At 38.5% G+C, this 22538-nt stretch overlaps 1 protein-coding gene and 1 long non-coding RNA gene across 3 annotated transcripts; one reads left to right on the top strand and one right to left on the bottom strand.

The window, feature by feature from the left end:
• Positions 1-3577: 3577 nt before the first annotated feature.
• Positions 3578-11264, bottom strand: LOC111761210 (uncharacterized). Of its 2 annotated transcripts, none has more exons than XR_009185546.1 (2): positions 11159-11264; positions 3578-9723 (listed from the first exon to the last, which is right to left on the bottom strand). It is a non-coding gene; the product is annotated as an uncharacterized lncRNA (long non-coding RNA). The 2 variants fall into 2 exon arrangements; XR_011648666.1 differs by having other exon boundaries at positions 11163-11264.
• Positions 11265-11277: 13 nt separating this feature from the next.
• On the top strand, positions 11278-16455 carry NDUFB4 (NADH:ubiquinone oxidoreductase subunit B4). The gene is made up of 3 exons (XM_004480767.5): positions 11278-11515; positions 15056-15202; positions 16335-16455. The coding sequence occupies exons 1-3, from the start codon at positions 11336-11338 to the stop codon at positions 16395-16397; spliced, it is 390 nt and encodes a 129-aa protein (XP_004480824.1). The 5' UTR covers positions 11278-11335; the 3' UTR covers positions 16398-16455.
• Positions 16456-22538: the final 6083 nt, after the last annotated feature.

Below are 22538 nucleotides of genomic sequence, written 5' to 3'. Positions count from 1 at the left end.
TCAGACCAACATGTGTACAAGCTAATATGTCAGGTAACCCTGGATCACATGCACTCAAAAGAATTCTAAATTCTTCTATGAATAATTACGCCTCTGAGTTCCAGCTGTGACAATGATCAAATGTGGTGGTGGTCGGAACTCCTGAGTCTGTGGAAGATCTAACCTTAACAAACATCTGTCTAGTTTCCTTTTCTTCCTCATCTTCCAAGTAAAAGGTAAGTAAGAAAGTAATTAGGCAAAGGAGGATAAAGAGAAAGGGCTGAAGGCACCGTTAGAAATATCAGTTTCTCTACAGTCCTCAACAGTTGTCTCAGTTTCTTATTTTTTAAATATTTTTATTGGCTATTGTAAGGAGTCTTTTAATGAGGCTATTTTGGAATCACTAGTTCTTTTTGAGTCCTCTGCGTACCAATGAAAATATGCATCCCATTGCTTTTGAGAGATGTGGGAATCCATTATTTTCCAAATGTCACCTGAGGAAACTGCTTTAGTACATTAAAACTACCCCCATTGTAGCCCTAGCAATTCTAAATTGTGCTTAGCAAAGTCTGACCATTTTTTGTAAAAATAGACAAAGTCCATAGTTTTTAAACATGTAACCAGCCAGCACTGACAAAGAAGAACACGTCACTATTTGAGATCTCAAGGCTTTATGGTCTGATCCCCAGACCTGTTTTATCCAGACTCTAACTGGAACTTGAGTATGATTCCCAGACTTTAGCACTGCTCAGAAGCAATTTACAGAGCTCAGATGCAAGAAAAACTTACTGTCAGCCTACAGACACCATGAGAGAGCAGAGAGCACAGAGGGTTGAGGGGAGAACTTTGCCTGCTCTTCTTGCTGCCTCCAGGTCCATTGGGGGTCTTTTCCAGATCCCACTTCTGAGACTAAAACTGTTAAAAAAATATTAGACAAGATACCATTTATGGAGTTTATTTGAGCAGTTTACAGTGCATGAATTGGGCAGCATCCAGACTGCATAGGGAAGGTGCTCCACCAAAGGAGTGGAGAGAGGACGCTTATACAGGGCAAGCACAGAAGCAAGTGTGGAAATGTTCTGACTGGGTGACATTACCTTTCTACATGGGGCGGCGGTGTCTAACAGACTGGGAAGCAGATATACGTTGATTAGTATGATATGCTTTATGCTTGTCCATTCTGATAAACTATTTTTACTGGACTGAAACTCATTTATCACCAGGTGTTACTTACCTGCAACTCTGTAGGGTGCATTCCATTGCTCCATTTTCCAGAAAGTCCCTGTAAGACGATTGTTTTTGTCTCCGGAGAATCCTTTCCTGGAACCCCTCCCCTCCCTCCTGGCAATGACCAATGTGGGGAGCCATTTTATTTTATTTAACAACACTTAATTCTCATGTAGTTAATGAAAGTACAATTCAGACTTTAGCCACCACAGGAGGCAGGCCACAGGTGCCCAGGATCAGATGGCTCAGTGCCACTCAAGGCAGTCATCTCCACCAGAAAAAATAAGCAAGGTTGGTCCTTAGCATCATCTGCATACCTTTATTGTTAACTAGGGATATGCCGTGAGCAGAGTACACTTTGGCAGCCTGCCCAGCATGGGGTAGGCCAGAAATTCTGGGGAATTTAAGCTCCTAAGAGCAGCTCACAGCCAACAATGGGTGGGAAACTGATGGATTAAACACCCCAGCTTCCTTGCCACTTGTTTGGGATAACTCTGAGGTGTGTTCCATTCCCTCACAGTTTCCAGTAGGATTGAGCTTCGGTAGCCCAAGCACTTAACACATCTTTATTAGCTTCTTTCTCTTGGCTGATCAACTTCCCTACTCTCCTACAAGGTTTCCTGGGATCACTTCTTAAATAAACTGTTTAATATTCAATTCCTTGTCTCAGGGTCTGTTTTGGGGAAAACCCAAATGAAGACCATTCAAGATTTCAGTGTAGATATAGAGGACAGAGCTTGGATGAAGGAAGCAGGTGTGGGAATAGAGAGTTAAGACTTCATACCTGGCTAGATGTCCAGGTAAGAGAGGAGGGAGGAAGAGATTCTGGGTCTCTGGCTTAAGCTACTGGATAAATGCTGATATCTTGAACTGAACCAGGAAATAAGTTTGGGGGTAAGAAAGTAAATCCAATTTTAGGATATGTAGGATAAACTGGCATGTGGCTCTGTGACGTCATTTGAGAGAGGGAAAGTACCCCCTCTGCCAAAAGCATTTACCAAATTGCTTACCAAAGTGCTTGAAATTCCTTTATTACTCATTCCTTTGGTTTCCTTTTCCCAGAATCTTATTTTTAAAATGTTCTTGAGATTATTGATACTTTTGTTACATGTGATAATAGCATTGTGGTTATGTAAAGAAAAAAAAAATTCCTTAACTGTTAGAAGTGCATCCAAAATATTTGTGCATAAAATGCAGCAATGTCAGGGATTGCTTTAAAATAACCCAACAGAAAGAAAAATATGTGTATATGTAGGAGGATAAATAAAATAACCAATGGCAAACTATTTAAAATTTTAAGAGCTGGGGAATGGGTACATGGGGTTCATTATATCATTTCCTCTACCTTTGTGTGTATTTGAAATTTTTCCATAATAAAAAGAAGTTATGCTGATATTAAAAAATTCTCTTGGGAGGACACCATATCCAGTTGTCTTTAATACCTGTGAAAGGACAACCACAAGTGTGTTTTAAACTTTGGTTAGGTTCTATATTTTTAGAATGTTTAGCAGAAAAAAGAGTTGATCCTTTCCAGAAATAGACTTGTTAGGAGCTGGATTTTAAAAAAGAGCTGTGAATCAGTTGTTGAATATCACACATTTTGCAGATCATTTGATCCTTTCCACCATTCTCCAGAGAGGAAGAGGTCATCTAAGGACTATAAACTGAGCTCTGCTACCACAGTCCTTCATCAGGTCCCACATCAACTGCTTTGTATATGTGATCTCATTTTATCTCCAAAACTCTATCTAGGGATCCATTTCATACATGAGGAAATTGAGACGAGGTTCATCCATTTGCTTAAAGACTGTAGGGGCCTTGGGAGAAGGGCCTTGGTTTTAATCTCCATTTGTCTGGCTCCAAAGTCTGTATATTTTGCAGGCTTCAGACTAGCTTTTCATAGCCCTAGGTAAACCTGCCATTCAGAGAAGTGGTCATTCAGCAAACTAGCTCCTGTTAAACTGATTTTCTGGAATTGGCTTACTCTGCTCAGTATAAGCCTAAACTAAGAGAAATAAAGAGTATGCCCTCTTGGCCAGGGACAATAGGGTGATAAGAGCTCAGAGACTAAGATAGGACTGTTAAGGAAGCATGGAGCCTGTTTACCCCAGAGCTTCATGGGATTAACAGGGGTTTCCAGGAATGCTGGCAATGGGCACAGCATCTAGAAAAGTCAGTCTGAATGAGAAGTAAAGATAAACTGAATGTAAAAAGGCAAAAAACTCCATGAGAAAATGTAAAATGTTTACGTATATGGTAGTTCTTTAGTACTTATTTATACATTTTAAAAGCCAACTTTAATGTCAAGTAAAGGAGACAGGTAAGTAAATTACAATTATTTCCTCTTGTTAGAATAATATTGTTCATAATAAAGACCATACAAATGTTTATTTTAAAAACTTAGGTGAAGATGCAGGATACAATAAATATAGCATGATTAAATGTTCTCTGTACAGGAAAAATAGAAGGAAAAAAGTCAAGATTCTTATGTGATTATCCTTGAGTTTTAGAAATATGTATTTTTTTATATTTTAATATTTTGTTTTTTTAAAAAAAATCCTATAATGCACATACATTACTTTTGGAATGAGAAAAAAATAATAAATGTTAAAAAAATAAAACAAAGAAATTCATTTTACTTATTATCCTCATTTAATCCAGGGTAATGAAGATGCTTGTAAGAATAAAAGAGGTTAGAGATACAGTTTCATGTTGAGAAGATACTTACACCATACTAATAATGCAGTATGAAATCTGAGTAAGTGATGGTAAATTATATTCTATGCAATGGAGTATACTTCACCGCTGGTCCTTTACCACCTGTGCTTGATCTGGACCGCTATGAAACATGGAGAAGGTCTGTTCACCTGAAGGTCACACTAAATGGTAACAGACTATAGATCACTATAGCGATAGCTCTCTCTCTAGACTTTAGGGAGTTAAATTTGTATGCCGGTATTTTTTATTAATTATACATTTTAAACATTATACATTAAAATCACCTTGACATTTTTAATGGGTCACAGAGTTAGACTCTATAAATGGTAGTCTTTGGGCAGCCCGACTGGTGTTGCATTTTAGGAAACAGAGCCTACCAAGGCAAAAACTTCAGCTGTATCATTTACCTGGATAGAGAACTTCCCTCCAAGACTGTTAAACCAAAAGCTGTATTACATTTGCCCAAACATTTACAGGAGTTCCTTGGCAAGGAGGATTCATTTCTGCAGTTGATCCTGAAATTGAAATTTTGGATATCTCATTTAGAAATATGAAATTCAGTATTTGAAGAGGTTTTTCACCAAAACCTGAGAAAAGAAATGTTAAAAGTTTCCTCATAATTCAACCAGCCCTGGAACCTGCCATTCTCAAGGTCTTGGGCCAGACTCTTCAGGGGACACCTAGAGTAAGAAATAGAACTTGCCCTCAAAGGAAGGAAGAAAAAAAGAAGCAAGAAAATACCAGGTAAAATAAAAAAGTAGTATGCATATTCAGGGAAGAGAAAAATCATCTCCACTTGGGGGCTTTATGGAAAGGAATCCAGAAGGGTAAAGCAGTATTTGAAGCAGACCTTGATGAACATAAGACTTCAGTTGGCCACAGACAGTAGGGAAGGTACAGGATGACACTGTTGGAAGGAAGAACATCATCAAGCAAAGGCAAAGAGGGAAAAAAACCAACACTATCAGTTTCAAATTTTTTAAAATGGGGAAGTGGATTTGGCCCAACAGATAGGGCGTCTGCCTGCCACATGCATGGTCCAAGGTTCAAACCCAGGGCCTCCTTGACCCGTGTGGAGCTGGCCCATGCACAGTGCTGATGCGCTCAAGGAGTGCCCTGCCACGCAGGGGTGTCCCCTGCATAGGGGAGCCCCATGTGCAAGGAGGGTGCCTCATAAGGAGAGTCGCCCAGCATGAAAGAAAGTGCAATCTGCCCAGGAATGGCACCGCAAACACAGAGAGCTGACACAACAAGATGACGCAACAAAAAGAAACACAGATTCCCAGTGCCGCTGATAAGGATAGAAGCAGAAACAGAAGAACATACAGCAAATGGACACAGAGCAGACAACTGGGAAGGGGGTGGGGGGAGGGGGCAGAGAAGGGGAGACAAATAAATAAAAAATAAATCTTAAAAAAAATTTTTTTTTTTAAATGGAAGTGACTCTATTAATGAGGCTCCTAGGAGTTGTAGCTTGATGTATGGCTGGGCTTTGTTTTGCCAAGTATAGACTTGGAGCTCCGTGGACTTTGAGAGGACAGGTGGAAAAGGAAGCTGGAAGGACTGTCAAAGCAGATTCATAAGGGCAAAAAGGAGGGATGAGACATCTCCTACTGCTGTAGAGTTAGGAACTTGGGGGAAAAGTAGAGATTAAAACAGCATTGTTAGGGCATTTTATTTTGTGATAAACTCCCCACTTCTGTATCCTTCAAAATCTTCAGTAAAAAGCTATATTACTAGACAATACTTTTGGATTTAAATTTTGTGTGTGGGGTGCTGGTGGTGGTGGGAGTGGTAGGGGAGTGGTGGGTGCAGAGTATAGCCTGGAGGTGAGCATGGGATGAAAACAGAGGCAGCAAGAGTGGTTTATCCGGGGATGAGCCTCCCTGGCACCGAGGGATCACTACCACATACCAGCTGAAGAAGCAACTAGAAAATGACCTTGAATTAAAGATTCAATGTGGAACAGCAGAATATACCTGTCTACATATAATGACATGACTTCGGGAAGCTGTTTGACCTAATGTAAGGGGTAAATGGAAAGGAGAAATGAGATTATAAGGCTGTGAGTCTCTAAAAAAGAGTCTGGAGGTTGTCAGAAGGAATACCCCTATGTACAACTGAACAGAGTCTAAGAGACAGATAAGGTAGATACAACCCCAGGTATTGGTTCTTTTGAGGGATAAAGAGACCCACAGGTTCTATGGTCATGGCAGAAGGGGTTCACTGCCATGACAGATAGCCCTTCTTTGGAGCTGGTGTTTCTGCGTGATGGAATTGGACTCAGAGGGGATCTCTTTTCACAAGACTTGCATGCTACTTTATTGGAATTGTAGTCGGTGCTGGGTTTAAGATATATGTAGGGGATTCGAATCTCTGGACTGATAATATGACACCCAGGCCCAGAGCCTCAACAGACTTCAGCTCCTACACTTTGATTTATTAGACTTACTCCACTCAGCTAACATGGAGTTGAAGAAGGTCAACCACCACAACATGGAGCCTAGAGTGTCTACAACTGGAAGCGGGAGGAGTGCATCCAGTACCCATATGGAATCTAAGCCCTCACTTGACATAGATGTGCAATGGACACAACCAATCCAATGTCCACAGAGAAAATGTGGAATGGGTGTGGGAACGGTAGCCATGGTGGCTGCTGGGTGTGGGGAACGGGAGGAAGAGATGAGATGTGGAGGCGTTTTCGGGACGTGGAGTTGTCCTGGATAGTGCTTCACGGACAATTACGGGACATTATAGATCCCCCCAGGGCCCACTGGATGGAACGTGAGAGAGTCTGGGCTATGATGTGGACCATTGACTATGGGGTGCTCAGAGATGAACTTACCAGGTGCAATGGATGTGTCATGATGATGGGAGAGAGTGTTGCTGTGGGGGGAGTGGGGGGCGGGGGCGGTGGGGTTGAATGGGACCTCATATTTTTCATAATGTAATTAAAAAAAAAAAATTAAAAAAAAAAGAAGATATAAATAAAAAAAAAAGAGTGGTTTATGCACATGTGATTAATAGATGAAAGTTGAAGTGAAGAAAGGCAAAACTGTCCATTCATTTACCAGTGTTACCATGTGCCAGACTCTGTGCTAGTGTTGTGATGCAGGATGAGTCAAGTCCAATATGGTCCTGGTATTCAAAAAACCTACAGGCTGGTGTGTTGGGAGAAGGTTTAATTAAATAGTTAAATGTAAAATTAGGATTGTATTTAGTATAAGGAAGTAGAGATCTATAATGTTATGAAAGCTCATAGATATAACCTTGGTGAGTTAAGGAACTATATATTTGAGTGAGTTCTGAAGGATGAACAGAAGTAGTGCAAAAAGTAATGTTTAAGGCAGAGTGAAGGGCAAATGCAAAGGCTCTGTGGAATGAAGGAATTAAAAAGAGGACAGTGTGGCTGGAGCATAGACAGTGATGGGGAACATGGAGCCAAGTAGCTGAAGAGGAACAGAGCAGACAACATGGAGTCTTGTAAGTCACGAAGGGGTTTAATTAGGGGTAATACGACTATGTTTATTTGTGTGGAAAAGAAATGGGAGTAGGGCAAGAGTGGATGTATCCAAGAAGGCTAAGTAGGACGTTGTTGCTCTCCCCAAAGCAAGAGATGATTTTAGAGCAGTACTTTGTCGCAAAGAAGAAAGCATGATATAGCCTCAGCTGAGAGGTTTAACCCTCTTTTATGTTAAATTGACAACTTGCAAGAAAATGTCACTTTATACTTTATTGGAGACCTATTGTTGTTCCCTCCAAGTACAAATATGTGCTCATGTAAGTGACTTTAGTAATAAGCATAGATATGTGCTAACACTTAGGATGAAAAGACTGTCTCTGAAGAAGAGGAATGCAAAATGTAATATTCATAAGCTTTTGGATATATCTACATGACAGATGTGTTTCCAAGTGTACTGTATATTTTAGGCAGAAATCTTCTCTAGTTGGTTTGTATACAGCACACTAAATGGATGGAGTGAACACTATTATATAGGAGTTGCTTTGTCTTTATGGTAAAAACAATTTACAGATGCATGCACCATAAAATGTTTCCCATATTACCTTTAATCCACTCTATGTACTCTTGTATTGCTCAAGGAAAAATCACAAATCACAATGGCACTAGAAGATTATAAAACAGCTCTATATTGGAAATAGATAAAGTAGACAAAAATGAATAAAGATAGAGATCCAAACCATATAATTAAAAAGCTTGATCTAATTTTGTACCCAATGAATACAAAATATGCACATTCTTTTTAAACTAATGGAACAATGACAATAATTGATCATATATGTTACAAGGGTATGTTCACTTTGTAATAACTCATTGAATGTAAATGTATGATTTGTGTGTTTTTTCTATGTATATGTTAAACGTCAATGAAACACTTTGTTAAAGAAAACCAAAGCGAACCAAACCAAAAATTGGCCACATAGGAAGCTTCAAACAGAGTTTTGGCAAATCTCTAATACCATACAGAATAAGTTATCTAAGCATAATGCATTAAACTAGAAATTAACAGTGAAAATGTTGTCAAAACAAAACATCTTTTGGAAAGTGAAGAAGCATTACCAAATGACTCAAGGGTTAAAGAAAAAAATCATGGAAATTATGAGATACTCATAACTACATGACAATGAAAATACTAATCAAAACTTATGGAGACGCAGCTAATATTAAATGTATATAATTATATGCATGCACTATAAAGGATAAAAATGACATCAATGAGATAAACATTAAGCTTAAGTTGGAAAAATATTAGAAAAAAATCAAGAAAAGTAGAAAAAATGTATGAGGAAAAATTTAGTGATTAGAGATAATCACTAAAATAAAAAAAGAGTTCTCTGAAAAGACAAAGTAGACAAACCTCTAGAAGGATCGGTGAAGAATAAAGAAATAAATTCAAAATATTAGAAGCAAGACAAGGAACTTAATTATAAATACAGTGGAGACTGCAAAATCAGAAGAAGAGACTAGAAACTATGGAAATAAATTTAAAATGATATATTTGAGAAAATATAAACGACCAAAATTGATTCAAGAAGAAAAAAAAACCTGAACAAAGCAATAATCATTACAGAAATTGAATTGGTAGCCCAAAGTTTCCCAGAAAACAGACAGTAAACCCAAAGAGTTTACAAGCCCTCAAGGATAGTAATCCCTGTCTTAAAACTGTTTTAGAGAATTAAAAAAGAAAGATAGAAAGAAGGGAATCTATCCTATTCATTTTATGTAAATATACCGAAACTAGATAAGAACAAAATAAGAAAAAGAAAACCATAGTGCCAATTCACCTATAAACATAAATGCTAAAATTCTAAATAAAATGCGAACATATTTAATTCATCAGTACATGAAAATCATACATCATCCTCATGAAATAGAATTAATTTCAGGAATACTAAATGGATCCACATCAGAACCACCTATGTAGGTACTCTGCCTTTTCAACACACCAACAGACTCATCTCCATGTTTCCCAAACACGCAATATCGTAGAAGCCCCTCAGGCAATTATATAAATACTGAATCCTAGGTTCGCTGACAGAAGGATTCTGAATCTTCAAAAGCAGACCCTAGGACTCTTTTTTTTTTTTTTTAAACAGGACTCTTATGATCAAGCGAGTGTGGGATTCACTGCCTTAACTCATTCAAGTAGGAAATGATGAAATTCATTCTTTCATTCTTTTTTAACATTAAGAAGTCTTTCTTACCTTTTCAGCTGACTTGTCCTCACCGTACTCCTTCTTTTTTCTTTTCACATGCCTCTCTTCCAATATGTGTCTAATCTATAAGCGAAAGGTTTTTGAAATTGAATATATATGCTTAGAATTTTACAACCTGTTTTATTTTCGTAATATTTTAAAACACCTTTGAATAAAACAGTACTTCCATTTTTGCTCCGTTGAAATTGTGATTTTTCTCACATTTATTTTTTCTATATTCCCTCAGCCTTCATTCTCATGAGCCATTTTGCTCTATAGTCATTTGGACATTCCATCGCTTTGCATTGTGTTCTTTCCGCAGTACCTTATTGTCCACTCCTCGAAAACAAACGCCACGCCCTCTATTTCTTTGCATTTCCTCCACTGAACCTAGAAGACTGTCTAAGACTGACTAGTGTGCAGTATGCTTCATGGGGTAGGTGCTTAATAAATCTTTTTAAACAGTATTAACATGTCGAATAATTTTGACAGCAGTGCTGCGCCTAATCACTTCCAGGGCCAACACTTTCTAGGTCTCTTCTTTGCCTAGCAACCATTTCCCAGCATGCCTATGTTGCCCCAGACGGGTCTTACAGCTGATGGTTCATACAGCTGTTTGGATCTGCCTTTCCTTGCCTGAGTTATGGAAATATTCTTTACTCTTTTTTTCCCTGAGGAGTGCCTTATTGGTACCCGAAGACCCTACCGTATAACTTGAAGTTAATTTTTTTCCTTGGTGTTGGTGTGGGAACCGGGGGGGGGGGGGGGGGGGGGGGGGGGGGGGGTTGGGGGGATGCTGTGGCCTGCAGGGATGGGAAAAGTGTCATTTCCGTACCTTCCTTTTCTCCCCAAATCATTTTTCCAGTAAGATACAAAGCCTTTATGATTATCTTCATATCTCTAAACATGTTTTTCATTCTTAGTATCTGAAAAGTGCTAGGGATTTTAGGTAAGCAGTTTTAATATTTTAACTAAGATTTGTTTCATCGCAAGCTTTATCCAATGCCTCATTGTTTTCTGACCTACTACAAGCAATCAGGCAATGCTTCTTTGATAACATCATTCTCTTATTAAAATATTATTTCTTGCTTGTGAAAAATAGTATTATACTTAAATTGTATACATTTAATGTGGTAACAGAGAAAAGCTTATTCTCTTTTCCTTGGATGGGGATTTATGTTTTACAAAGCATACTCATAACTATTATTAGTTATGGCATCTATTCAATATCTTATTTAATCCTGACAACACCCTTGCTAGGTGGACAGAATAGGGATCGTTATCTCCAGAATATAAGTAGAAAACTCAGGCCACACAACGTGGATGGACCCACACTGAAACCCAGGACTTTTGAGTCCAGATCCAGTACCCTTCCCCAGTTTCCCTCAGTCCCACACAGCTCAATTTAACAAAATAAACTCGGGTTATGTCAGTAGCAATAAGGTTGCCAGGAAGAAGCAGCAACAGGTGATAGACAGTAAGATGGTGGGGGAAGGAGGAGAGTGGGAGAGAAAGGCACTTGCTCATGCGCAGATCTCCGAAAGGGCCAGGGATCTGAAGAAGATACCCAGAGAGAGGTCTAACTCCGGTCTCGCCTTCTGGCTAACGCGCAAGCGCACTTCCTCAGGCTGAAGGTCGGACTAAAGAGGGCGGGACTTGGGGCCGCGCAGGCGCTAAGGTGCGCGGGGTCTCCAATATGTCGTCCCCGGAGTACAAGTCGTCGCGCTTGGCCACCCTGCCCACTACTCTCAACCCGGCCGAATACGACATATTTCCAGAAACCCGGAGGGCTGAAGCCGAGCGGTTGGCCATACGATCCCGACTTAAACGGGAGTATCTGCTTCAGTACAACGACCCTAGCCGCCGAGGGCTCATCGTGAGTGGGGTGTCCGGGTGGGATCGAGGGCCGGAACCCTCAGACTGAGCAGCCAGACACCCCATTCCAGCCGAAGGGGACCTAACGCGGGGTTGGCCACTGTATCCAGTATCAGTCATGGGGACTCTTTTAGGCCTAGAAAAAGGCCAACTCACTAGCCCTTTGACCTTGGACAGAGAGCTTGATGGTCAAGAGGACGGGTTCTGGAGGGTTTGAGTATGCTCCTCTCCTGGGTGATCCTAAGAAAGTTATTTGACTCAGCTGAGCCTCAGTTTCCCTACCTGAAAAATGGGGATAATACAGTTCTTCCTATTTTATGAGGCTGTTGTGAGGATTATAAAAGGCACGTGGCAGGCCTAGCCCAGTGCCTGATTTGTAATGAGTGAGTGATAAGTGATCAGAAAGTGTTTTTTATATATATGTTTATATATGTGTATGTTTAAAAAGCTGTTTTTCCACCTTTCAGTTTCAGTTCACAGCTCTTAGTGATACTGCTGTATCCTGATGGGAATATAGTGATTCTTCAACTACATCTTTTTAAAGACCTTGCAGGATGTCGAAGTTTTTAGGCTTTGGAGTCAGACTCCAGGGCTCTACATACCTTGGGCAACTTACCTAAAAATCCCTTAGAACCTTATTTTTCTAATTTTTATGTGGGAGTAGTAGTACATTCTTCATAGAATATCTGTGAAGTTAAATGAGATAGTATATGTAACATGTTTGGCACAATAACTGTAACCTGCTACTGTACCAGTAAACTGATAGCTATTATTTAACAAGAGTGCATAAATTTTATGTACAAGAGCTATTTAGATATGATGTCAAAGATGAAGTTAAAGAAAAAAAGACTTTTCCCAGCAGTTGCATTTATGTTCTATAAGGATTTTTGGAAGTTGTGAAGATTTAAGGAAAGTTACAGTGTACTAGGCACTATTCTGAATTTTTTCCAAGTAATATTTTATTCAAATATCACAATTATTTAGTGAGTTTCACTCTATTACTACCTCAGTTTTGCAGATGAGAAGACAACATGGAAAGGACAAGTAGTTCCTGCAGAGAGATACCCAGTTAGCAAAACTTGAACAGAATTTGAGCTCTGGTCTGTGTAATCCAAAGGGCCTCTGCTTTTAACCAGTTGGTTGTGCTGTCTCCAGTCAGAACTTTGTTTACTTGGAAAGAAGAAGCAGAGGGAGACATTATATACATTCTCAATGATTGGGTTTTATGTGCTAGATAGTATGGTGCAGTGAAAAGGAATGAGGCATAGGAGTTAGACCTGTAGTTTAAACCCAGAGCTTCTATTTGCCAGTTATTTGGCAATTTCAGTTTTCTCATATGTAAAATAAGGTAATGATATGTGCCTCATTGGTTGTTCTGTTAAATAAATTAATATCTAACATGTAATCATTTACTGATCAATAAGTATAAATTCTGTTGCCCAGTCTTTACAGATGATTGAGTTAGTCAATATATTATTGCTCAGGTCCTACTATGTGCCAGGCTCTGTTTTAGATGATGAGGAATGAAGAACAAAACAGGCAAAAATCTCTGCCCTTCTTGAGCTTTCTTTCTAGTGGAGGAGACAAGTAATATACAAGTTAAAAATCTAAATTCTCTAGCATGTTAGAGAATGAGTGAGTGAGTGATAAGTGATAAGAAAAATAAATCAGGAAAGGAGGACTCTGTGTATAGGGAAGAAGGGGCAGCAGCTACAGTTTTAGATAGGGTGGCCAAAGAAGGCCATGTTTGGAAGGTGATACTTCAGGTGAGGGAGCTAGCCATGTAGCATGGGGTGGGTGGGATGAGGGTGGGGGTTAGCGTTCCAGGCAGAGGGGATGGCAAGTGCAAGGGTTCTTAGGCAGGAGTGTGCTGGTTAATTAAAATAATACTTGAGAGACCATTGTGGCTAAAGTGGAAGGAGGTAATAAGGGCAGAGTGGAAAGAAATGAGGTCAGAGAGGTACCTGGAACTAGATTACCCTGGACCTTGTAGGTCTTTGTAAGTCCTTTTACTAAGTAGGGAGTCACATAATCAAGCAGACTTAGATTTTAACAGGATTGCTCTGACTCTTTAATTAAGAATAGGTTATGCTATGTGATTATACCACATACCATTGATTGTACACTTTGGATGGATTTTATGCTTTATTAATATGTATCAATAAAATTGATTTTAAAAAGTGGACTATGGGGGAGCAAGGACAGGAACAGGGAGACTAGTTAAGAGGTTTATGCAGTAATCCAGTTAAGAGATTATGGTAGTTGCCAGGGTAGTGGCAGCAGAAGTGGTGAGAAGTGGTCAGATTTTGGGTATGTATTCAAAGTAGACCCAACTGAATTTGCGGGCAGATTGGATGGGGGGTGTGAAAGAAAGAGATTGGAAGATGAAGTTGCCTTTTACTGAGATGGAGAAGAATGTGACAGGAGCATGTATGGAGGTGGAGTAGAGTATTGGAAAGTCAGTTTTAGACACATTGCATTTGAGATCCCTGTTAGTACCCTTGAGGAGTTTCAGCCTGACTCAGAGACAGTGATTGAAAGGAAGTGGAGCATTTCCATTTTAAGTTTTTTTGACTTCTGATCTCCAGCCAGTGATCTCAGGGTAAATTTGCTGTAATTCAGTTTAGTTTAAGATGTGACTGTAGAAGATCCAATTTATTTTAATTATATTAGACTTCTTGGTATTGCTTAGAAACTTGAAGGTTCATATCATATATATATATATATATGACACATATATATATCTTCACAGCTCAGTATTAAAGTTCTAAAGCAAATTTATTGTATCAGTAAATTTAAGCAAATAATTTTGTAACATCATTTGGAGATTTAGGTAACTAAATTTAATTATGTGCTGGAATGTAAATTTTTACTACTCTTAGATATTCTATGAAAACTATATTAAAATGGACAAATACTTTTTCTAAACTAAGACAATCTTACTATTTTAAAAAACTATTTTAATTGTGTGAATTTGGCACTTTTTAAAAAAAATATCAACCAAGTCAACTTAAAAATTTGTTATTTAGAGTTAGCCTTGATTCTTCATCTTCATGCAGCTTTTTTGTAGTCTAGGAAGATCAAGGTGGGAGTAGCAGTAGAAGGGGTCCTAGAAACAAAATACAAAGTTTATTACAGCATATGAAATCAGTTTGTCTTCAGTGGGAATACTGTGTGATTCTGATGGGCACACTTTATGAAGATGTGAAGCTAAAAACAATCCAGAGAAGAACAGTTAAAAATGACCAAGGAGATAAAGTGAGAAAAAGATTCTGAAAGTTTAAATAAATAGAAAGCTGGAGGGGGTTATAAGAGTCTATAAATTTCTGAAAGATTTGAACAAGATCACCAGAAAATTATTCAACTAATGCTAGAAATAAAGGTCTTCCCTGAAGCTATTTAGAAATATTCAGGGTATACCCTTAACTGTTAGAGAGAACAAAAGGCATCGCCTGTGCGTCTCCATAAAAGTGCTGATGAAGTTGTTTCTCAATATGGCACTTCTTTAGGTCTTATGACTTTTTGTTTCCATTCATTTTAGGAAGACCCTGCCTTGCTTCGTTGGACCTATGCGAGATCAGCAAATATTTATCCTAATTTCAGGCCCACTCCTAAGTCCTCATTTTTAGGAGCTGTGTTTGGGATTGGGCCTCTCTTCTTCTGGTATTACATCATCAAAACTGACAGGGTAAGTATTAGGATCTGCTTGTGTGTTAGGTTCCCACAGTATTTGCAACAGCCTTTATCTTGATTGCCCCCAGTGCCTCTCACATCTTGTCCTTAAACTCTTCCTTTTATCTTTATTCCCATTCAGCAAGAGTTAAAATAAAGAGTTTTCAGCTATGTGTTTGGTTTTATTGCCTTTTCATTTTAACTCATAGAAATGTATTTTTTTAAAAGTGATGATAGCCTTTGGGTCTTTCGGGTTAAATTTAATGGCTGCTTTAGAATTTAAAGTCATAAAATGATCTGTTTAAATTTTTAAGATCTGAACTTAGCTCATGAAAGAATATTCCTGGTGTGTTTTAGATGATGTAAGGAAATTGTACTGTGAATACTAAGAAAGGGAATATAGAAATGACTTTTTTATAGGTATGTTCTTTTTTCTCAAACGATTTTCAGAAATTAAACTTTTCTATTCTGATTAACCTTTAGATATTATCTTGGAAAATTTTTGTATTTTAATTTTTTTAGTTCATTTGTTTTAAAAAGAGATCTTTATCAGCTCAGGTATTAACCGGATGAATAAATATGTTTCATTTAGTGTGTTCCCTATTTGCATGCATTCTAGTTATATTGGTCACATTTGGGGAATTAATGTTAAAACTTATTAATACTCTAACAACAGAGAAGTAAAACTGCCTCTGCTGGGAATCACTGCCATCAGAGGCCTGGGTATATGATTGCAAAATTAGCCAAGCTTATCTTTGGCAAACACTACTCCTCTTCTGGTACCTGGGTTCCAGGCTTTATGTTGCCATTTAAACTAGAGCCTGTTCATCTAGCTCTGCCTTGAACTAGCCAATCCACTGCCCTGTTATTCTTATATACTTTATCTGGTTACCTGCTTAACAGAAAGGTAAGCCACAATTTCCCAGGAGGTGTTTGCATTTTGCTTTCAATGTATGTTATTAAATGGGGTAATTGCTAAAATGTGGAAAAGATACTTTCTAATTGTCCCTTTATTTCTTGTCACTCATACTCCCAAGTTTAGATGATCGGAGATTAGAATTGGTTTTGGAGTTTTTCAGTCCTGTTTTTCAGAGTTTGTACCAGAATGCATTGGTTTTTTTAATGTGCTTTTTTTTCTGTCTCTACAGGATAGAAAAGAAAAACTCATCCAGGAAGGAAAATTTGATCGAACTGGTAGCATCTCATATTAAGTCTGGCAATGATGACTATATGTATTCTTGCTTAAATAAATCTTCTATTAATCATTAAGTAATTTCTCTTTCTTAATATTATCTTGATTCAACAAATGTTTTCTGGACTTTGCAGAATCCCTGCTTTCTTTTTTTTTTGAAGATGCCCTGAAAAGATTTGAGGGACTCATTTTAATTTTTTTTTTTAAAGGATACTTAGATTATACAAATGTCACATAAAAAATATAAGGGATTCCCCTATGCCCTGCTCCTCCTACCTCCCACATTTTCCCACACTAACAACATCCCTCATTAGTGTGGTACATTCATTGCAATTGATGAGCACATTTTGGAGCATTGTGACTAAGCATGGATTAAAGTTTACATTGTAGTTTACTCTCTCCCACCCAATTTTCTAGGTTGTGGCAAGATATATAATGGCCTGAATCTGTCATTGCAGTATCATTCAGGACAATTCCCAAGTTCCGAAAATGCCCCTGTATTACACCTGTTTTTCCTTCTTCCTGCCCTCAGAACCTCCACATCTCCACATCAATGATATAATTACATCCATTGTAGAATCACAATAGTCTATAGTAAAATATCAGTAAGTTTACTTTAGTCCATAGTTCATTCCCCAATCCTGAGGATTCTGAGAATCCCTATTTTCTAAGAGTTCATAGTTTAGTGAAGAAACACATTCATATTCATTCATTCAGTCAGTTATTCAACAAATGAGTGCTTACTGTGTGCTATGAGCTGAGAGTAAATGATCAGATCTGGTCTCTGTACTTAAGGAATACACATTCTAATGATTGTTTATATAGCAGGTAGAGTGCTTATTATATGCCTGGTACTTTGTAATATTTAAATCCTTCTCTGGTCCCAGCCCCAGAAGTAAATGCAAAAGAATAGTAACAATGATATGGTAAAGAATACAACAGAATTTCAGTAAAGTGATGTTGGCAAACTTATGGGAAAGCAATTCTGACTGAGGGGCTTAGGGAGATGGTATTTGATCTAGGCTCTGAAATTCACAAGGCTGACAGGGCCAAACAGGAACACAAAAGGGCAAGGTATACTGTGTATGTCTATGTCTAGATTGGGTGCTGCTGTTGAGTGAGGAGGAGGAGGGGTGGAGGCCATGATAAAGATCAGAAGTGTAATGGTTAAGAGCATGGGCTTTGGATGTCAGTTCTGGGCTAGAATCCTGGGTCTAGAGTTGAGCAGTTGGAATACTGGGCCTCCTTTTTCTCTTCTGTAGCAAGTAGATAGTATTGCCTATTACCCTATGAGGTGATTAAGATTATGAATAACAGTATTACCTGATAGATTAAACTGCCCCCTATTTGTAGTTCAGTCTTTTGAAGTAGAGTAGCAGTTTGATCCGTGAAGATGAGTGAAATTAAGTGCTGTAGAGGAACCACATGCTCTGTAATTTACATTTGAATATTGAGTTTTAACTTTCAAAGCATATTAACGAGTCTTCTCTCATTTGTTTATTGTCTTAGCCTGGCTTACCCCCAAAAAAGCAGAGCCCAAGAGAAAGGCTAATACACAGGTAGTTTATGTCAGAAAGTGATTTGAAAGAACAGGAATGAGAGTGGGAAGAATGAGATGGTGAAGAAGGGGACGCCAGTGAAGTGTGTATTGATGACCTGGTGTCCTCTGAGATTAATGGGCTCATTTCCTCTAAGGACTTTCTGAGGAGCCCTGTAGAATGCACACACAATTTTCCCTTTGCATATGATAAACTTGAATCTGTATCCACCAGCTCTTGCCATTGTTCTCAGGCAATTTCTGGGCAATTACCTTGCACTTCAGGTATGGACATGGTTTAGAATGACTGAGTTCTTGCCACCTTGCACATAGAGGAGAAGGACACTTAGGGCACAAAGCAAGACATGTGCTGTGCAGCTGAGGTGAAATACTAGTGGGTTACACCTGAAGACAGCTGATAACTGCAACAATAGTTGGAGTGAAGTAGCTGGCCAAGAGGATATGAAGCAAGGCATGAGGTATCCAACCTCTTCATTCAGTCCATGCACCATTTGGATTTGCTTGTGCACACAATAAGTCCAAACTGTAACATGGCATCCTAGGTGGTGGCCAGCCACAATCTCTACAGACAACTCAGGATAGAAAGATAATGGAGCATGGTACAGTCCACACTGTCACAATTGGTCCTGAGGCCATAACTGATAATCATCATCTACCTCCACTATGCTTTCTAGATTTCCTTCCCCTTAGCTATCACTTTAACAAGTCTAGTTTGCTTGCCTGGTAGAGTAGCCTAGACTTTTATTTTCAAAGATCAGAACCTTAGTTACTCTAGTATTGCTTCAGGTCTTTTTTGTACCAATTGTCTGTTTACAGTTATCCCTGGGCTTAGAAACACCAAGATGCTCCAGTGCATTCTGTAGGTTCCTGACATACCCATCTTGCACCCCATTTTGTAGCAATAAACCTAGCTCCTTGTAATCAGAATTGATTACTGCTGCCAATATAGAAATTTTCTTTTCCTACTATTTTCCAGACTGGAGAAGCCCCAAATGACCAAGAGGTCATTACAATTTCAAGTTAAGTGAAACCCTGATTGTGTTTTCCTGGTGGAAGTGTTTTCCCCACTCCCCCACTGTGGGAATCAGGACTTCTAATACAGCAGAGACTAAACTTGTAGGGAAGGAAAAGCATACATTCCACAAGTAAGTCACTGGGGTAGTGAAGGGCCAATCCTCTTCTTCCTCTTGTTTTTCAGTCTCATGGATTCTAGTTCCTAGGCCGCATCTCTCTCTATATGACTGTTGGTTCATTGCATGTACTACATGGTCAGCACTGCATGACAACCCTGCAGGATGTTGTCCCCCAGCTGGTACCTTAGCTAAGATTTAATAGTCTTAGCTATATTTGCATCCTGGAGTTGCTTAACCTCAATTCCAAATATACCATTTCCATTATCTGATACATTGTTGCTAAGCCTACTTGCCCACGTGACTTGGTGTCACAGACATTATCCAACATATGGCAGCTCTGGTTGCATGGTCACTTTATCTCATGGTCAGACATTTAGTCTCTACTGGGGTATACCAGGATGCCCGTTGCTTTTGGAATGGTGGATTGTGCTGCTGTAGAAGGCTCTTACTCTAGAACCCTAGGAGTCTGTTGCAACTGTCCTTTTGCCAGGGTGTTAGAAGAGACTCCAAAGAACATCATAATCTACCATTAACATCAAGAGTATTCTGTTGTATAATATTACCCAAGTGGTGGGGTGCATGGCAACCTGAATTGCTCAGACTCCTTTCTAGGCCCCATTCAAAACTGACAGCCTTATGAATCACCCCATAAATGGCTCAGAGAAGTGTTCCTACATAGAGTAGGTTGCCTCTAGAATCCAAAGAGGCCAACAGAGTACTTTGCCTCTTTCTTAGTAGCAGAAGGTGTGAAGATAACAACTTGTCCTTTACCTTAGAAGGGTTGTGCCTGCATACCGCAGACCATTGGACCCCATGCAAATGTCGCTATGGCAGGCTTCTGAAATTTATGGGGATTGTTACCCACTCTCTGGTATCCCTTATATGGTGGCTTGGAGTTATATACCCCAGAAAAATATGTTCTTAATCCATTTCTGTAGATATGTATCCAGTTTAACCAGGAACGTCAATGAGATTACTTCAGTTTAGGTATGGCCCAAATGAATCAGGATGGGTTCTAATTCTATTACTGGAGGCCGTATAGAGAAGGCCAGAGAGAGGGAGAAGCTAGGGGGAGCAGCCAGAAGCTGAAAGTCAATAGACCCAGAAGAGAAAGGAGAAGACACCATCATGTGCATTGCCCCATGAAGAAAAGCCAAGGACCAAGGGTCACTGGCAGCCAGCCCCAGAATGCCACTATCTCCTGGGAGAAAGCATTGTCTTGGGGATGCCTCAAATTTGGACTCCTAGCCTCAAAACTAAGCCAATAAATTCCCACTGTTTAAGCCAGTCCATTGTATGGTATTTGTTTTTGTATCTAGGAAACTGAAATATCTTACTAGGACACTGAGGTAATAAAGAGCCCAATCTGAGTGATTAGAAGCTTTGAGAAAGAAAGAGTAGATAGAAAGTATAGAAAATAGCAGTTCAAAAGGACCAAGAAAGTAGACATGGAGTAAGCTTGTAATGGCAGAACATGAGTATAGATCCATGAATTTCTGCTAAACAAATCTTAGAACCATTTTGGACTTAAAACTATCATCCCCAAGTGAGACTTGGCCCAATAATGTGATTCCTGTTTTAAATTTCCATGTAATACACGTTTGCTAATTGCCCCTATCTGTATCCTAGTAATAACTGCCCCTGCCTCCTCTACTCCCTGATTTTAATAATCTTAAATGACCCTGCAGACATTGCAACCAAATGTTCTCAAATGATTTTCTTATGTTTTTCTCATTTATTGAAGGAATTCTAATCTGACTGCCAGTCTTTTTTTTTTTTTGATAACTTTTAGTGTATTTTTACTATGCATTTGTATGCCTATTATAGAAAAATTAGAAGCTAAGTAAAATAATGAAATAAAAACCACCCCACAGGGATGACGTTTTGGAGTATACCTTTTGAAAGTATTTTTTTTCTCTGTGTTTACATATTTGTTTTCAACACAATAAGATCCCACTGTGCATAAAAATTTGTAACTTTTTTGACCCAAAGATTTCTCATGAACATCTTTTTATGTAATCACTTTACTGCAACATTTTAAATGGCTGCTAGTATTATGTGTCTATCATAATTTATTTAATTAATGGATATATCATTTTCCAATTCTTTTGCTATGATGGCCAATATTTTAACAGATACTCTTAGAGCTCAATTTCTCTATATGTCCCTAATTTTTCCCTTTGTATAAATTTCTGGAAGTGGTATTTTTAGTAAATGTATGTGCAGTTGTTTATTGTATTTGGCATAAACAAAAAGGGTTTTATAATTGTATATTCCCAGGCAAAGGATTAGGATACCTGCTTTATGTCATTTATTTTTTATTTTTTATTTTTTTATTTTTTATTTTTTTGGCTTGAAAATAGGAATTTATTGGCTCAAGGTTTTGAGGTTAGAAGTCCAAAATTAAGGCGTCAGTGAGGTGATTCTCCTTCAAGACTGTGGTTCTCATGGACCCTTGACTTATCTGCTACGAACATATGGTGACATCTGCTCTTTCCTCTTCTGAGTTCTGTTTTTATGTCATTTTAATGATGCTGCAGAGCATCATAGTAAGAGCACAGTCTCTGATGCTTAACTTTCCTACCTTTGTATCCCTGTTCTGCCACGTTCTGGTGAAGTGACCTGAAAGTATTTAAATTTTCTGTGCCGGGTTTTCTGATCTTTATAATAGATATACTAATAACATTTATAGTGATGTTTAATGAGTTATTACTTAAAGTATTTAGAACAGTGGACTCGATAAGTGTTTACTATTATTATTTTTTTAAAACCTGATTGATGAAAAATATTTTTTAATTTGAATTTCTTTTATTATTGAAGCTTAACATTTTTCATGGTTTTTGGTCCATTTATTTTGTGATTTGCTTGTTAAATCCATTGCCCAATTTTCTATGACATTGTGTGTCTTTTTTCTTAATAGTTTTAAGAATTAAAATAAAGGCAATTAATCCTTGATCACCCTAGTTTTTGTCATTGGGAGTTATACTAGTGCCCCATAGTAAAAGGAAAACAAAAACAAAAATATTTACAATATATTCCTAGTGCCTAAACTTTGAAAGAAGGCGGTATCAAAAGAAACGTAGTAGACAAAAAATATTTTCTTCAACATCAAGAATTCATGAAAGTTTTTGAGAGTAAACAGTTTCAAAAGATTTTTAGCAGTCAGGGTCAGAAACCAACTTTGGGTTCCTCACAGAGTTGCAGGGAGGGTTGGAAAACCAACTTGGGGCCTTGTACCCAGGAACAATGCCCAAAACCACACCCCAGAAATGGTCTGGTAAGGACATCATTGCTGCCTTCTCTGAGCACTAAATGCTGCCATCTGTCTGGTTGAAGTACTAGTCTTGGGTTCTGGGCACAGGTGCCCCCACTGGTTCTGCTGCCTATATTGGCTCAAGAACTCAAACTTGTTGCAATCACTGCTATCAGAAAGTTTGTCAGGGTCCCCATACCTTCCTGTTACTCACTT

Source organism: Dasypus novemcinctus, chromosome 4, assembly GCF_030445035.2.
Source record: "Dasypus novemcinctus isolate mDasNov1 chromosome 4, mDasNov1.1.hap2, whole genome shotgun sequence".
NCBI classification, from domain to species: Eukaryota; Metazoa; Chordata; class Mammalia; order Cingulata; family Dasypodidae; genus Dasypus; species Dasypus novemcinctus.
The sequence above is the reverse complement of the archived record's forward strand: the minus strand, read 5'-3'. Positions and strand labels throughout refer to the sequence as shown.

Bases quoted from the DNA above. Each gene is read 5' to 3' on its own strand.
- NDUFB4 (XM_004480767.5), top strand. From the start codon at position 11,336: ATGTCGTCCCCGGAGTACAAGTCGTCGCGCTTGGCCACCCTGCCCACT. The intron at 11,516-15,055 runs GTGAGTGGGGTG...CATTCATTTTAG, and splicing joins CTAGCCGCCGAGGGCTCATC to GAAGACCCTGCCTTGCTTCG. The intron at 15,203-16,334 runs GTAAGTATTAGG...CTGTCTCTACAG, and splicing joins ACATCATCAAAACTGACAGG to GATAGAAAAGAAAAACTCAT.